The sequence below is a fragment of the Gobius niger genome (assembly GCF_951799975.1).
Source record: "Gobius niger genome assembly, chromosome: 5".
Lineage (NCBI taxonomy): Eukaryota > Metazoa > Chordata > Actinopteri > Gobiiformes > Gobiidae > Gobius > Gobius niger.
Genome location: NC_136856.1, coordinates 39200873 through 39218531, shown reverse-complemented (window position 1 = coordinate 39218531; position 17659 = coordinate 39200873). Strand labels below are relative to the sequence as shown.

At 41.5% G+C, this 17659-nt stretch overlaps 2 protein-coding genes across 2 annotated transcripts in view; one reads left to right on the top strand and one right to left on the bottom strand.

The window, feature by feature from the left end:
• Positions 1–17659, bottom strand: part of LOC306962771 (uncharacterized protein) — a 1040752-nt gene that overhangs the window by 1001754 nt on the left and 21339 nt on the right. The window lies entirely within an intron of this gene.
• The window catches only part of pigg (phosphatidylinositol glycan anchor biosynthesis class G (EMM blood group)), a 135006-nt gene that overhangs the window by 109304 nt on the left and 8043 nt on the right, over positions 1–17659 (top strand). The window contains exon 13 of the mRNA XM_079555983.1: positions 4302–4459. Within this exon, the coding sequence (XP_079412109.1) occupies positions 4302–4459 (158 nt within the window). The remainder of the gene's footprint in view (positions 1–4301; positions 4460–17659) is intronic.

Sequence of the window (17659 nt, the reverse complement as noted above, 5' to 3'; positions counted from 1 at the left end):
TGGCAGTACAGCTACACCACCTTGTCATTTTTCCACATCAAGACTTTCCCTCAAGTCACTCTGCTGCTCTTTTTTTGTGGCCTCGTCACTTTTCCCAAAAGGAAAGCAGTGAAGGTGGATGACATCAAGTTGATTGAGGCCAAGACATGCGTTCAGTTCAACAAAGAAACAGGTGGAGTGAACAGCGTGGCGCTTCTCAGCGCTCGCCTGCAGTGTACATGTACATGTGCGCGAGAGAGCTCGGACGCTCAGGGCGCTCGGCTCTGAAAGGCGCGTGCGGTGTATCAATGGCGTAATGTAATAATATGTTCGACTCTTCCTACTGTAAAATAATAAAAATACAGCGGTGTAAAGCTCGGACATGTCTTCAGAGCTGTGAAGAGGGACTGTGGCCAAACACGCCGTAAATCCCTTTGGCTCGGAGAGTTTTTAAGAATATTAAGCTCGAGCCGAGCCAAGAGCCAGCGGATAGTTATTACAGGGACATTATGGACGTCAGCTTGAGCGACCTGGCCTTCGCTAAAGCTGAAGCTAAAGCTCCAGGTTTACACGAGGACAACGTCTTTTTCAAGTCACCACGGGAATCAAGTCACTGATGGACTTTCTGCGTCCGGAATAGAAGGCTCAAAGACATTTTTACATTATAAATGAGTTTAAAAAGTGAATTTGTCAGAGTCTGCAGAGGGTTTTGCCAGCACTCATTTGGGCTTTTCTCTCTAACGAGTGGGACTCCCTTAAAGCAACACTTCGAAACATTTCAGCCATTAAGGCCAGACGCTGCAGTTGAACAAGAACAAAATGTAAATGTGGAGACATCAATGTGAAACTTCTGCTGTAGATAACTGACATAAATATGAGGAAAAATGTATAGCAACTATATTATGTTTTCATACAAACAAAGCATTTCACCATAAAAATTGAGACGAGATCTAAATAATGGACAGAGCCAGGTATAAATGTGTGCTTTTATTCTGTGACACATTAGTTCCAAAGATTTGCTTAAAGGGATTTTGTTTAGTTTTTGAATAAACTGGTTAAAATTGTGTTCAAATTTCTCCTTGTTTTTTTGGGGGGAATCAGATCTGTAAAAATCCTTGTGTGAAAATGTTTTTACAAATGTAAAGTGTGGAGTCTTTAGGAGATGTTTTTAACCTCTTAACCCCCACCTTAACCAAACGCATTTCTCCAGTTCAGCTTCACCCAAATCTAAAAGCTTCTCGACAGGAGCTTGCAGCCTATAGCCCAGTGTGACGCCTCATTTGAAAGCTAAGACCTGTTTTTGTTACTTTGTTGTCACTCTTTCTTCACTCGTTTTTTTGTTGTGTTGTTGTTGCTTTGTCTCTCTCTTCCCACGTTTTTGTCACTTTTTGGAAGTCTTTTGAATCCCTTTTTTTATTGTATTGTTGTTGCTCTTTTGCCACTTTTTTGCTTTTAGATTTGGGTAAAGCCAAACTGGACTAATATGCTCGGTTCATGTGGAGGTTAAGGGGTTAAAGAGTTGAATGAAAACCTCAAGTAGGGCCAGAACCATCTGGATTTTTGGGGTCCGATATCGATATGAAGGGGGTTTACCGATAGCTGATATTTTCAATCATTTCATTTGACGTAGAACAACTTTTTTATCGCTCAAATAGCCTATAGTTAAACATTTATTTTTATAGTAAAGGTTAGAAATATATTTTGCTAAAGCTCATGCTGGTGTCGATTATTGGGGATTGTGATTGGCTGATGCTCTTATGCACTGCTGATGTTTTTTGCCAAATATTTCAAAATGTTTCACCTATAATCCTGTGTATGATGCTTCTAAACATGTAGGGGGTAGTAGTATACATAAGGCACTTGAGAAGGTTGTTTGAAAGACAAAAATCACAGACCGATGTTTCTCCGCCCCAGACCCCCTTTCCCAATCCAAGGGAATTGACTCATTTTAACCTCTATCACGTTCGGTTCCGGAGATATCAGCCTTTTTATCGCCCAATATTTCGGCCGGGCCCTACCCTAAAGTTGAGCAGTTTAGTGTATATTTTCAGCGTCATCTCGGTCACAGCGTTTTGTGCTACACGTGGATACCAAACATGTCAGTATTTGTGAATGAATAAGCGTGGGAAAGACCAGGGAGCGCCACAGCCATGTTGGAGTTACTTTCTGGATAAATATCCGGCTCAAAGCAACAAAACATCAGAGAATAAACATAACATCTTTTATTCTGACAGAGTTAGAACCGAGATATTCAGGACACAAATAGATACAAATCTCTAAAATGACCATTTCCCTTCCGCGTCTGGCATTAAAAGTGTGGAGTTTCAAACCCATTCTCCTGTCCTCCTGCAGCGTCTCTCTGCCCCGCTCTGGATCAGTGGCATCAGTTTAATGGCTTTGGCCGCCTTCCCCGTCGTCTCCGCGTCACATCCTCCACTCGCCCCCTCTGCCCTCGTCTCCCTGCCCAGCCTCGGAGCCTCCCTCCTGGGTACGGGTCCACACGTCCTTGGCTCTTGGCTCTGACTCCGGAGTGTCACAAATGAAGTGTAACAGGGCAGAGACAGTTTCACGGACTGCGTTCAGATGAGGAGAGACGGCACTGACGAGGTGGCACAGTGGTTAGAGCCAATGGGCCATATTCACATCGTCGCATTCAGCCTGAGACACACTCACCCACCTGTGAAGAGAAGATGAAATGATCTCCAGGCATTAAGGCATTAAGTTACAGATGAGACTTTCCCATAACTTTGCAGAAACATCTGGTTTTAAACGCTTTAAATGCTTTTCTCTGAACCTTTTAGAGTCTTTCATCTCTAGTTTGAGCAATTTGTCCCTGTTCTGTGTTACAAAAGTCTTCCAGAACTGAGAGATTTCTGGCCTGTCTGTCATACACTGCTTTTTCGAGGTCCATCAGCAGATCTTCAGTGATGCTTAAAAGGACAGGAGACTGAAGGGCACCAAAACCTTCAGACAGCAGCTCTTCATGGATTCTGAGCTGTGTTTTAAATCGTTACCTGTTTGTAGAAACAATTTGAATTCAGCTTGTTCACGGCTGGTGATACGTTTCACTGTCTTTTTTTGAAAAAGACATTATTTAAAACGTCAGAAATCCAAGTTTTCCAGCCTCAGTTCTGCAGAATGTCCTCTTTAAGACTCTGCTCCAGATCCACGTCCTCCTCGTCGTGTTTCCGTGAGGAGGCAGCTGACGTTTTCAGATGTTTTCTCCCTGAAGTTTCTCCTCTTCACGCTCCACTCTCCTCCGTCTGTCTCGTAGCCGCTGCGCCATGACAGAAATGTACAAATCACTCCATCTGCGGCTCGTCTCCTGTCGGACCCAGTCCTGCTTTAGTCTTAGTCCTGACTTCTGCTTTACATGTGGGTTAGTCCTGGTTTAGGCTTGATGAAATTATATTTACCGATTATTATTGTTCTACCAAAGCCAAAAGGGGAAATAATTAAGTATAAATTTGGGTGAAAATAAGGAAAATTTTGGTTAAAAAATTGAGAAAATGTTTGAAAAGATTGGGCGAAATGGAGAAAAAAAAGTGTTATTTTCTGCCCTTTTGTAGGGTTAGGGTTCAGGACATATATCTTTTTACATATTTGTGATGGTTTGCAAATATATTGCTTCATCATCGTTGATCAGGAAAGTCCCCACAAATACTGAGATATTCATTTGTTTTTCCTCGGCTCGCTCCTGGTTTAAACTGTCCTCTCCGTTGTTCCTCCTCCCCCTCTTGTGTTTTGGTCTTTGACCACACACACACAGCTTCACTTTAAACACTGCTCCCCGCTGCTGTGGCTCTGTTAGTTTTGTTTACGGTCATGATGCAACTGGGACTTTCACAGATGAAACGCTCTGTCCCTGCTCCGCTTTGTTTCCTCCGGCAGAAAAGAATTAAAGACTTGGTTTGGAGCAGAAGTGTCTTATTAAACACCAGAGAGAGACTTTATATCAGACCAGACCTCTCTGTGATTACAAACTGCAGCTTTTCTGCAAAATAAAACCCAAAAGATTCTCAGCCACAAAACCTAAAGACTGAGCCAGGTTTAAATGTGTGACATATTGGTTCCAAAGATTTGTGAATAATAGTTATGACTGACAAAATGGGGAGCAGTGGAAAATGTCAAAATGTTGAAAAATTGGGGAAAAGGTGGTGGGGAAAAAAATAAGGAAAATGTGGGATATAGGGAAAACATTTGGGGAAAAATAAAAGAAAAAGGTGGAAAAATTCAGGGGGAAAAAAGGAATAAATAGGGGGAAATGTGGAAAATGAATTAGAGCGAGACAATATTCAAAGATTCTCTGTTGTTTTTTACAGGGAAACTCGAACAACATCGGGACAGTCGACATCTCAGTGGGCTTCGTGGGGCTGGACTCGTACGTCGAGGCTCCAGCGGTTTTCCTCACGGCTCTGAGCACCTTCAGCGGACCCACGCTTTGGAGCGCACACCTGCTCTGCTACCTCAGCCACCACAGGTCACTTTACTCTCACATCTACTCCCACACTTTACTCTCGCATCTACTCCCTCACTTTACTCTCACATCTACTCCCTCACTTTACTCTCACATCTACTCCCTCACTTTACTCTCACATCTACTCCCTCACTTTACTCTCACATCTACTCCCTCACTTTACTCTCACATCTACTCCCTCACTTTACTCTCACATCTACTCCCTCACTTTACTCTCACATCTGCTCCCTCACTTTACTCTCACATCTACTCCCTCACTTTACTCTCACATCTACTCCCACACTTTACTCTCACATCTACTCCCTCACTTTACTCTCACATCTACTCCCACACTTTACTCTCACATCTACTCCCTCACTTTACTCTCACATCTACTCCCTCACTTTACTCTTTTTTTTTTTTTTTTTTTTTTTTTTTTTTTTTTTTTTTTTTATTAAGTGATGAATATATAAGATACAAAGTGCACAAATACACAAGTGATAAGGACACAGGACACAACAGAAGAGAAAGATGGGATACACATGGGGAGGAAGGATTACGTGATTGGATGGACAAGTAAAACAGAACTAAATGAAAGGGATATAATCCTGTGTGATCATGCGTCGTCATTACATTGACATTCCGAGACCCACATCCCCCCACACCCCCATCCCGTTCGTCCGTCCTCCTCCCCCCTCCCCCGCCCCCCCCTCACCTTGAGGGCCCGGGCCACCCCCCAACATCCACCCCAGCCCCCAGGCGCAAAACCAGGTCAGGGACAATCCGCCACAGAGCCTTCAACCCCAGCCCTAGTTTTTGTTCCCATTCCCATGTTTTGTACCTAGATCGGTGTAGAGTGCATTAAAATAAGCATGAGGCTTACCCTATCTTTTTGTTTTTTGTTTTGTTCCTTTGTTTTCCCATTGTTTTTGTCTTTTTGTCTGTTCTTATGTGGTGCATTAAAAAGGGTGTGAAGGCGGGTGGGTTAGTGAATGCCCCTGGCGGTATAGGCCCAAGGCAGCGGAGGAATGCCAGGAGGAGCCCAAACCCCACAGCAAAAGCGGGCCGGGCACAACAAGGGCTAACTGAGAGAGAGAACGGAGGAGGAGTAAAGGGGAAAAAAAAACAAAACAAAAAAAACAGAGGGGAAGCATGGGGGGACAAGAGGTCAAACAATAATGGCAGCAATGACAACAATAATCACCACAGTTCACAAACAACAGTAGATAAATAGTAACAGCGAGAGATAGTAATGTTGGTAAGATAAAATTAGAGTAACTATATATATAGCTTTTGAAAAGGTAGTACACATACTCTTGCAAATACTCATATGCACACAAATATAGTCACATACATACATGTAACATAATATAAGTTAAGAAGGAGAGAAGAAGAAACAGAAACAGACAAAGGGGGACATCTACATTATTTGGTGGTGGGGTCATTCTGTTTTGTTTTGTTTTGTTTTGTTCTCTTTGTTTTCTTTCCCTTCCCCTTTCCTCTTTGTGTGTGTATAATTAATCCGTATAAGCAGGTTCGAGGTTTATGGACACGAGTAGATGTTCAATGAACGGAGTCCATGTTTCATTGAATAACGACATGTGCTTTTGTTTGTGAGCCATGTTCTTTTCCATTGATATATAATCTGTTACTAGGTTAATCCAGTGGTTAATGTTGCAGGATTTTTTGCATTTCCAGTTTTGAAAAATTATTTTCTTAGCGATAGTTAGAGAGACGAGGAGAGGGTTGTTATACTTGCTCGGTAGGGCTAGTTGTGTGGTGTCTCCTAGAAGGCACAATGATGGGTTCAAAGGGACCCTGCACTTCAAAATAGTGGAGAGCTTATCTGTTACAGAGCGCCAAAATAAGTGTACTGGAGTGCAGTCCCATGTAGCATGTAGATAATTATCGGTGCTACCTAAATTGCATTGTGTGCAAATGTCCGTGTCAGTTAGATCCATTTTGTGCAATCGGCTTTGTGTCAGATGAAATCTGTGGAGGGTTTTATATTGTATTAATTGCAAGTTAGGGTTTGTTGTCATGGAAAAAATGTTTCTGCATATGTCTGGCCAGATGCTGGAGTTTGGTAATATACCCAAGTCATTTTCCCATTTAAGAAGTGGCATTGTCAGCTGATGTTTTGATGTTATAATTTTATAAAGTTTGGATGTAATTTTTTTTGTGCTTGAAATTTTCAAAATTTTGTCTATTACAGTAGACGGTTGTTGTAATGAGATATTTTTAGATTTAATTATATGTTTGATTTGTTGATAGTGGAGAAATTCTTCTCTTCCAACCCCGTACGTCTTGATTAATGTGTGAAAGGAAATAAATGCATTGCTCTCAAACAGGTGGTGTAGATGAGATATTCCTTTTCGGTGCCATAGTGGGAAATATATGGGGGAATTATGCAACTGAAAGTCGGGGTTGAGCCATATTGGGGTGTATTTACATGAGGCTAGGGATGAATCTGTGATTTTAATGGTTCTCCACCAGGCTTTCAGCGTTGTTGATATGGTGATGGATTTGAAGTAGTCAAGTTTTTTTATTGATTGGGGTAAAAAGGGGAGATCTGCTATGGGTGTGTTCTGACATTGACTCTGTTCTAACTGTATCCATGGTTTGTTGTGGTGTTGTTTTTTTATCCAGATGTTCATGTATTGTAGTTGAGTTGCTAAAAAGTAGTTAAGAAAATTGGGTGCTTCTAGCCCCCCGTGCTGTTTGCTGTTTTGTAATGTTGAGAGGGAGATGCGAGGTTTTTTATTTTTCCAGTAAAACTGAGTAGTTATAGAATTGAGCGATTTGAACCAGTTATCGGTAGGGGTGATCGGAATCATTGTAAATAGGTATGTAATTTGAGGTAGGATTTTCATTTTGATTGCAGCAATTCGTCCAATTAGTGTTAGAGGAAGATTTTTCCAACCCCTGAGGCTATCTTCTATTTTTTTGAGTAATGGGGTGAAGTTCAAATTGAAAAGCTCCGATAACCTGGAAGAAATACAAATACCCAAGTATTTTATGTTACCTAATTGTAGGGATGGGAAGGAGGTCTGGGTTGCAGGGTCCCATGATTCTAGAGTTAATGGAAGTAATGTAGATTTTGACCAGTTTATTGTATAATTGGAGAGGGTAGAATAAGTGTTAATAACAGAGAAGGATTCTTGTAGCGATGTATGTGGGTTTTGTACGTGCAGTAATAAATCATCAGCATATAGGCTAATTTTATATTCTTTTGTTTCATTTTGTATTCCTTTGATGTTACTATTGTTCCTTATTGTGGCTGCAAGTGGTTCAATGAATAAAGCAAACAAAGATGGAGAGAGTGGGCATCCTTGTCTGGCTCCTTGATGCAATGTGAAACTAGATGAAGTGATTCCGTTTGTGGTTACCGTGGCTCTAGGTAAGGTGTATAATGTCTGTATCCAGTGGATGAACGACTCTCCAAAACCAAATCTACGGAGTGTATAGAACAGGAATTGCCAGTTAACTTTGTCAAATGCTTTTTCTGCGTCTAAAGAGAGAATAACGGATTTCCTTTTTCCCAATTGGGCTATGTTTATTAAATTGAAGAGTTTACGGAGATTATCGGAAGAATATCTATTTTTTATGAAGCCAGTTTGGTCCGAGTGAATAAGTAATGGAGCAACCGTCTCTAGTCGGGTTGCAAGTGTTTTAGTTATTATTTTGAGGTCTGTGTTTATCAGTGAGAGTGGGCGGTAATTAGACGGCTGTGTTAAATCTTTGTTTGGTTTAGGTATAAGGGTGATGATGGCAGTGTTCATGTATGGTGGAATTGTGGATGTTGTTTTGATTTCTGCAATCACTTTCAGTAGGAGCGGTGATAAGATATCCCAAAATTGTTTATAAAATTCTGCTGGAAATCCGTCTGGTCCTGGTGATTTATTGTTGGGCATTTTGTTTAAAGATTTATAAATTTCATTTGCTGTAAGTGGTGCATCTAACATGCGTGCTTGATCAGATGGGAGTGTTGGAAGGTCAGTTTTGTTGAGAAAGGCTTCTATTGCTGAGGTGCTGGGAGTGCAGTCCGAGGAGTATAATTCAGTGTAATATTTTTGAAAGATATCATTTATTTCTTGTGGGTTATATGTAGTAACGCCGGATTTGTTTTGTATTGCTGCGATTGTTGCCTTTTCTTTTTTATGTTGCAGTAGATTAGCAAGTAATTTGCTAGATTTGTTGTTATACTCGAATTGTTCATATTTTAATTGTTGGATAATAAAGTCTGTCTTTTTGCTTAGAATGCTATTTATTTTAGTTTTAGCTTGTTTTAGTTCCTGTAGTGTCTGTTCATCTGGATTTGTGTTGTATTTATCTGTTAATTGCTTAATTTTAAGTTCCAGATTGTTTTCCTGTTCCTTCTCTTTTTTTTTCTTGTGTGATGAGTAAGATATGATTGTGCCCCTGATTACAGCTTTGCCTGTTTCCCATAGAAGTGATGGGGAGATTTCTGGGGAGTCGTTCATCTCCAGAAAAGATGCCCACTCTCTCCGTATAAGCGTGTTGAACTCTGTGTCCTCTAGTAGAGATGTGTTGAGCCGCCATCTTGAGTGTGGTATATTTATTCTGGTGTGGTTAGATATTGTGAGGGAGACAGGGGCGTGGTCACTAATTATTATTGGATGTATTGTGTTTTCTGTTATTTGCTGAGTGAGTGAGTTGCTGATAAGAAAAAAATCTAGTCTTGAAGATGTTTGATGACGGGGAGAGGTGTATGTGTATTCCAGATGAGTAGGGTTCTTCACTCTCCAACTATCGCTAAGGCCATAATCCTGCATATATTGTTTGACTATTTCTGATGAATGTGTATCTCTTGTGTTACCAGAGTTGGAGCGATCTTGTGTGGAGTTGATAACTGTGTTAAAATCTCCAGCGAGGATAATATTTGTTTTGTCAAGCAGTGCTGCAAAGAGAGTATGAAAAAAAAGTGGGTCATCATTGTTTGGTCCATAAATATTGGCAAGTGTAAACAACGTGTCATTAATTGTTGCATTTACAATGACAAACCTTCCTTCAGGGTCAGTAATTGTTGAATGTTTCTTAAATGAGATGTTTTTATTTACTAAAATGGAAACTCCTCGTTGTTTGCTATTATATGTTGCTGAAAATATTTGATCATACTGTCTAAGTTGTAACTGTTGGGATTCATGTTGGGTTATGTGGGTCTCTTGTAAGAAGCACAGATCAGCCTTCAATTTTGATAAGTGATTAATTATTTTTGTTCTTTTAGACAGAGTACGAAATCCACGCACATTCCAAGTTACAATTTTAAAAGTGTACATGTTGATGTGTTTGTGAATCTATATTGTCTAGGTAAAGCAAATTTTGCACATTGGGGAGGGAGATGGGTGGGTGGCGGGCAGGAGGGGGGTGCATCAGGTAACAGAACAGTTGACATATAACAAGAAAAAGATAAGTGAAAAAACAAAGCATCATAGAATATCGGTGTGTTCATGAGGGGTAGGAAACTGGACTGGGCCAGTAAGTTAGAGCAATGCTGGGAGTTACAGCTTTAATATGTATCTTTGCATTGCGGCTGCGTTAATCAAAAGAGCCAGGGTGTTATTTTGCTGTTTCTGAATAACTGTCCGTTAACATATAGTTTGTCAGCGATCAGTGATGTGCGTATGTTCTTGCTTCTATTTTCTTTCATGATCGGGTACAGCACTTTCCTTCGATCGTTTATTTCCTTAGGAAATTGTTCATTAAGTCCAAAGTGTGTGCCTTTGAGCTCTTTTCCTTTGCTTTTAACCAGTAGTTTGTGTTGAAAATGTTCAAATTTTGCGACGATGGGGCGAGGTGATGTATTAGTGCGTTTCCCAAAGCGGTGGACTCGGTGGAAGGTAATGTTGTGCAGTGTTTCTGAAGGGATTTTTAGTTGAGTTTTCATGAAGTCCTTTATGACGTTTTCAGAGTTTTCACTCTCTATTTCCGGCAATCCGGAGAAGATCAGATTGTCGCGCATGGAGCGACTTTGCAAATCCAACACCGTTTCTTTTAACTGTTTATTGTCCGCAGTGAGTTTTGTCATTTGATCCGAGAGCGTTTGCACAGTGGTGTTCAGTTCCATATTTGCCTTCTGCAGTGTCACTATGTGTTCGTGAGCGAACTCTAAGCTGTGAGTTATGTCTTTAACTTCCTGGTGTAGCGGAATAAGAATGTCCAGTTTTTTATTGATGCTTGCCATTAAACTGACCTCTTCTCCCGAAGTGAAGAGATCATCCGTATCGGTTGATGAGTCTGCTTTCCTCTTTTTCGCTGGGTTGACAGCGGTGTCTGGCTCGGTGTCTGCATCTGCATTCATTGTTTGCTGTTTGTCGTAGTAGTGATCGATAAAAGCTTCCAGGCTCTCTATGTCCTCCACTTTTGTTGCGCGTAGCTGGCTATGTTTTCAAATTTGCACAGTGCAGGTTTTTAGGGGGTAATCCGTTCGTTTTGTCTTCTTTTTTGGTCTTAGCTCGTAGTATTTACTGTTTGTGAGATGCCGCCATGTTGTGTCACTCCACTAGCGCTCCGTTACTGCTCCATCCGGTCCGTCCCTCAGCGTCCCTCAGCGAACATTAATTAACTTTATGTTTCAGGTCAGTGGATGGAAAGGGGCCTCTCCAGGTGTCCACAGAAAGCACCTCACTTTACTCTCACATCTACTCCCTCACTTTACTCTCACATCTACTCCCACCCTTTACTCTCACATCTACTCCCACACTTTACTCTCACATCTACTCCCTCACTTTACTCTCACATCTGCTCCCTCACTTTACTCTCACATCTACTCCCTGCCTCTTTACTCTCACATCTACTCCCACACTTTACTCTCACATCTACTCCCTCACTTTACTCTCACATCTACTCCCTCACTTTACTCTCACATCTGCTCCCTGCCTCTTTACTCTCACATCTACTCCCTCACTTTACTCTCACATCTGCTCCCACACTTTACTCTCACATCTACTCCCACACTTTACTCTCACATCTGCTCCCACACTTTACCCTCACATCTGCTCCCACACTTTACCCTCACATCTGCTCCCACACTTTACTCTCACATCTGCTCCCTCACTTTACTCTCACATCTACTCCCACACTTTACTCTCACATCTACTCCCTCACTTTACTCTCACATCTACTCCCACACTTTACTCTCACATCTACTCCCACACTTTACTCTCACATCTACTCCCACACTTTACTCTCACATCTACTCCCTCACTTTACTCTCACATCTGCTCCCTCACTTTACTCTCACATCTGCTCCCGCACTTTACTCTCACATCTACTCCCACACTTTACTCTCGCATCTGCTCCCTCACTTTACTCTCACATCTACTCCCACACTTTACTCTCACATCTGCTCCCACACTTTACTCTCACATCTGCTCCCTCACTTTACTCTCACATCTACTCCCACACTTTACTCTCACATCTACTCCCACACTTTACTCACATCTACTCCCACACTTTACTCTCACATCTACTCCCACACTTTACTCTCACATCTACTCCCACACTTTACTCTCACATCTACTCCCTCACTTTACTCTCACATCTGCTCCCACACTTTACTCTCACATCTACTCCCTCACTTTACTCTCACATCTACTCCCTCACTTTACTCTCACATCTGCTCCCTCACTTTACTCTCACATCTACTCCCACACTTTACTCTCACATCTACTCCCTCACTTTACTCTCACATCTACTCCCACACTTTACTCTCACATCTACTCCCACACTTTACTCTCACATCTGCTCCCACACTTTACTCTCACATCTACTCCCTGCCCCTTTACTCTCACATCTACTCCCACACTTTACTCTCACATCTGCTCCCACACTTTACCCTCACATCTGCTCCCACACTTTACTCTCACATCTACTCCCACACTTTACTCTCACATCTGCTCCCACACTTTACTCTCACATCTGCTCCCTCACTTTACTCTCACATCTGCTCCCTCACTTTACTCTCACATCTGCTCCCACACTTTACTCTCACATCTGCTCCCACACTTTACTCTCACATCTACTCCCACACTTTACTCTCACATCTGCTCCCACACTTTACTCTCACATCTACTCCCACACTTTACTCTCACATCTACTCCCACACTTTACTCTCACATCTACTCCCACACTTTACTCTCACATCTACTCCCACACTTTACTCTCACATCTGCTCCCTCACTTTACTCTCACATCTACTCCCTCACTTTACTCTCACATCTACTCCCACAATTTACTCTCACATCTACTCCCACAATTTACTCTCACATCTACTCCCACAATTTACTCTCACATCTACTCCCACACTTTACTCTCACATCGACTCCCACACTTTACTCTCACATCTGCTCCCTCACTTTACTCTCACATCTACTCCCTCACTTTACTCTCACATCTACTCCCACAATTTACTCTCACATCTACTCCCACAATTTACTCTCACATCTACTCCCACAATTTACTCTCACATCTACTCCCACAATTTACTCACACATCTACTCCCACACTTTACTCTCACATCGACTCCCACACTTTACTCTCACATCTGCTCCCTCACTTTACTCTCACATCTACTCCCTCACTTTACTCTCACATCTACTCCCACAATTTACTCTCACATCTACTCCCACAATTTACTCTCACATCTACTCCCACAATTTACTCTCACATCTACTCCCACAATTTACTCTCACATCTACTCCCACACTTTACTCTCACATCGACTCCCACACTTTACTCTCACATCTGCTCCCTCACTTTACTCTCACATCTACTCCCTCACTTTACTCTCACATCTACTCCCACAATTTACTCTCACATCTACTCCCACAATTTACTCTCACATCTACTCCCACACTTTACTCTCACATCGACTCCCACACTTTACTCTCACATCTGCTCCCTCACTTTACTCTCACATCTACTCCCACACTTTACTCTCACATCTACTCCCACACTTTACTCACATCTACTCCCACAATTTACTCTCACATCTACTCCCTCACTTTACTCTCACATCTACTCCCACACTTTACTCTCACATCTGCTTCCACACTTTACTCTCACATCTGCTCCCACACTTTACTCTCACATCTACTCCCTCACTTTACTCTCACATCTACTCCCACACTTTACTCTCACATCTACTCCCACACTTTACTCTCACATCTGCTCCCACACTTTACTCTCACATCGACTCCCACACTTTACTCTCACATCTACTCCCACACTTTACTCTCACATCTACTCCCTCACTTTACTCTCACATCTGCTCCCTCACTTTACTCTCACATCTGCTCCCACACTTTACTCTCACATCTGCTCCCACACTTTACTCTCACATCTGCTCCCACACTTTACTCTCACATCTGCTCCCACTCTTTACTCTCACATCTACTCCCACACTTTACTCTCACATCTGCTCCCTCACTTTACTCTCACATCGACTCCCACACTTTACTCTCACATCTACTCCCTCACTTTACTCTCACATCTACTCCTACACTTTACTCTCACATCTGCTCCCTCACTTTACTCTCACATCTACTCCCACAATTTACTCTCACATCTACTCCCACAATTTACTCTCACATCTACTCCCACAATTTACTCTCACATCTACTCCCACAATTTACTCTCACATCTACTCCCACAATTTACTCTCACATCTACTCCCACACTTTACTCTCACATCTACTCCCTCACTTTACTCTCACATCCGCGACCACCACAGGTCACTCTACACTCACATAATCACATTTAAAATGTGGGGGGAAAATCTGTCAAGATTGTCTTTTTGAGCAAAGCGATGTAAATGTTATTGATGAAGATGTTTGAAGCATATATTTGTATTAAATATTGTTTCATTATCGAGAAAATCCCCCAATATATATATATATATAGATATTCATTTTTGTCGATATCACCCAGCCCTATACTTCACACTCATGTGTCATGTCACTGTGCCTTTACTCATATCACTGTGTTCAAACATGTTTATCTTTTCACTGTTTCATGGAGGGTCATTCCTCGTCAAATCAACATTGTTTGAGACCGTCCTAACCAGTGTTGGGAACGCGACTTTAAAAAAGTAATTAGTTAGAGTTATTCACTACTTATTGTCTAACTTTTAGAATTTTTGAAATAATAAGGTTTTAAAAAAAAATTAAATTGCTGATGTACCACAAAAACAGTCCCTTCTTTGATTTTTTTTAGTTTGTTTTTAGGAGTCAACCAAAATATTTCCAGATTTTAGTCACAGTTTTAGTCTCCTTAACGACTTTTCCTTTAGTTTTAGTCTGATTTTGGTCACAGAAACATGAGGACATAATGGAGTGGATGTCCGCAGTGTACTGGATGTCTCTCTCTCTGCAGCAGACACTGGTCTGTTCCATTATGTATCCGCCCTGGGGCAGCCTGACCGAGCCCCAGGCCCTGCCTCAGCGCTGCATCTGCTCCAGCCTCCGCTTTGTCAAACAGTGCTCAGTTACAGACACGTTATTTATCGCTATCAAACCTATATGGAGTTTAATCATTGCCAATAACTGCAATTATTTAGGCCAGTGCTTCTCAAAGTTTTCTCGACCATGTTTTTATGTTAATATGAGACGTTGAGAACATATTTCATGAATATGCCACACGTGTATAGTATTCTTTTGGTTTTTATTGAAGAAATAAAAGGAGAAGGATTACGGAAAAATCACATTTTCATCTAAGCACTTTCCGTCATACAAAATGAAATATGTTTAATTTAAAACAAGTTTTCCACATGAAATGTATACTGGATGTGCAGTTAGACGTTATATCTCCTCTCAGGAAATCTTGGCCTCATAGGTTTGAAAATGAGTCTTTTTCACTGGTGAAACAAGATGGTGAACTGGCTGATATTCAGGAAATTGTAATATCTTCAAAATTATCAGATTTCTTCACCAAATTACATATAGACTTCATCATCAAAATAGACTTCATCATCAAATTACATATAGACTTCATCATTAAATTACAGACTTCATCATCAAAATAGACTTCATCATCAAAATAGACTTAATCATCAAATTACATATAGACTTCATCATTAAATTACAGACTTCATCATCAAAATAGACTTCATCATCAAAATAGACTTCATCATCAAATTACATGTAGACTTCATCACCAAAATAGACTTCATCAAATTACATGTAGACTTCATCATCAAAATAGACTTCATCATCAAGTTACATATAGTCCTCATCATCAAATTACATGTAGACTTCATCGTCTAATTACATGTACAGGTCCTTCTCAAAAAATTAGCATATTGTGATAAAGTTCATTCTTTTCCATAATGTAATGATAAAAATTAAACTTTCATATATTTTAGATTCATTGCAAACCAACTGAAATATTTCTGGTCCTTTATTGTTTTAATACTGATGATCTTGGCAAACAGCTCATGAAAACCCAAAATTTCTATCTAAAAAAATTAGCATATTTCATCCGACCAATAAAAGAAGTGTTTTTAATACAAAAAAAGTCAACCTTCAAATAATTATGTTCAGTTATGCACTCAATACTTGGTCGGGAATCCTTTTGCAGAAATAACTTCTTCAATGCGGCGTGGCATGGAGGTAATCAGCCTGTGGCACTGCTGAGGTGTTCTGGAGGCCCAGGATGCTTCGATAGCCGCCTTAAGCTCATCCAGAGTGTTGGCTCTCTCAACTTTCTCTTCACAATATCCCACAGATTCTCTATGGGGTTATAGGTATATGAGGTTATATATTATTAGGCTTGAGGGTGTCAATTATGGCCTTCTGGACAGCAGTAAGGTCGGCAGTCTTACCCATGATTGCGGTTTTGAGTAATGAACCAGGCTGGGAGTTTTTAAAAGCCTTAGGAATCTTTTGCAGGTGTTTCGAGTTAATGAGTTGATTCAGATGATTAGGTTAATAGCTTGTTTTGAGAACTTTTTCATGATATGCTATTTTTTTTTAGATAGGAATTTGGGGTTTTCATGAGCTGTATGCCAAAATCATCAGTTTTAAAACAATAAAAGACCTGAAATATTTCAGTTGGTGTGCAATGAATCTAAAATACATGAGTTTTTCAATTTTTATCATTACATTATGGAAAAGAATGAACTTTATCACAAAATGCTAATTTTTTGAGAAGGACCTGTAGACTTCATCATCAATTTACATATAGACTTCATCGTCAAATTACATGTAGACTTCATCGTCTAATTACATGTAGACTTCATCGTCAAATTACAAGGGATCCGATGCCTTGGAAAACATTACGACAGCTCCCTAAAGGACGTCCACAACCTCAACACGACCAAAGCCATCGAGCACAGTCAGCTTCTCGGGAGATTCAAAGTATGGTGCTTTCAGTACGGCATCATACCGAGGCTCCAATGGCCCTTCCTTCTTACGACTTTCCCATGTCCCAAGTAGAAGGAATGGAAAGACTGTGCAGCAAGTTCCTGCGGAAGTGGCTGGGAGTCCCCCCATCCTTTAGCGCTGTCAACCTGTATAGCAAGACTTCCAAGCTTCCCTTGCCCATTGCATCAGTAGTGGAGGAGTTCAAGGCCACTAAGGCAAGGGCAGTCAGCACACTCCTTTTGTCTAAGGACGGGAAAGTTCGGCATGCAAGTAAAAACATCAAATGAGGCAGAAAGTGGAAGCCCCAACAAGCGGTGACTGATGCAGAATCCCACTGCAAACACCAGGAAATTGTGGGTGTGGTATGTCAGGGACGCCTGGGTCTTGGCCACTACAGTGGGAAAAGGTGGTGCAGTGCTGATGCGAGAGCCAAAAGAGGTCTTGTGGTGGAATGAGTTCGCGAGGCAGCAGAGGAGGACCGGCGGGTGAAAGCGTTTGGACTTGCCTCTCAGGGTCGATGGACACAGTGGGATCAGGCACAGGAGCAGCCAATGCCTTGGAAAGAGCTATGGCAAACGGACCAAGGGAAGCTGAGCTTTCTCCTGCGCGCTGTGACCGACCTGTTGCCCACTCCACGCAACTTGAAGATCTGGGGCAGAGAAGAAGACCCATCTTGCAACCAATGCGACGCACCCGCATGCACGCTGAACCACATCCTGACAGGGTGCCCAAAGGCGCTGGCAGAAGGGCGCTACAGATGGAGGCACGATAAAGTCCTCTCGGAAATCGCCAATTGGGTGGAGCAGCAGCGGGTCAAAGCCAACAACAAGCACGCTCAATG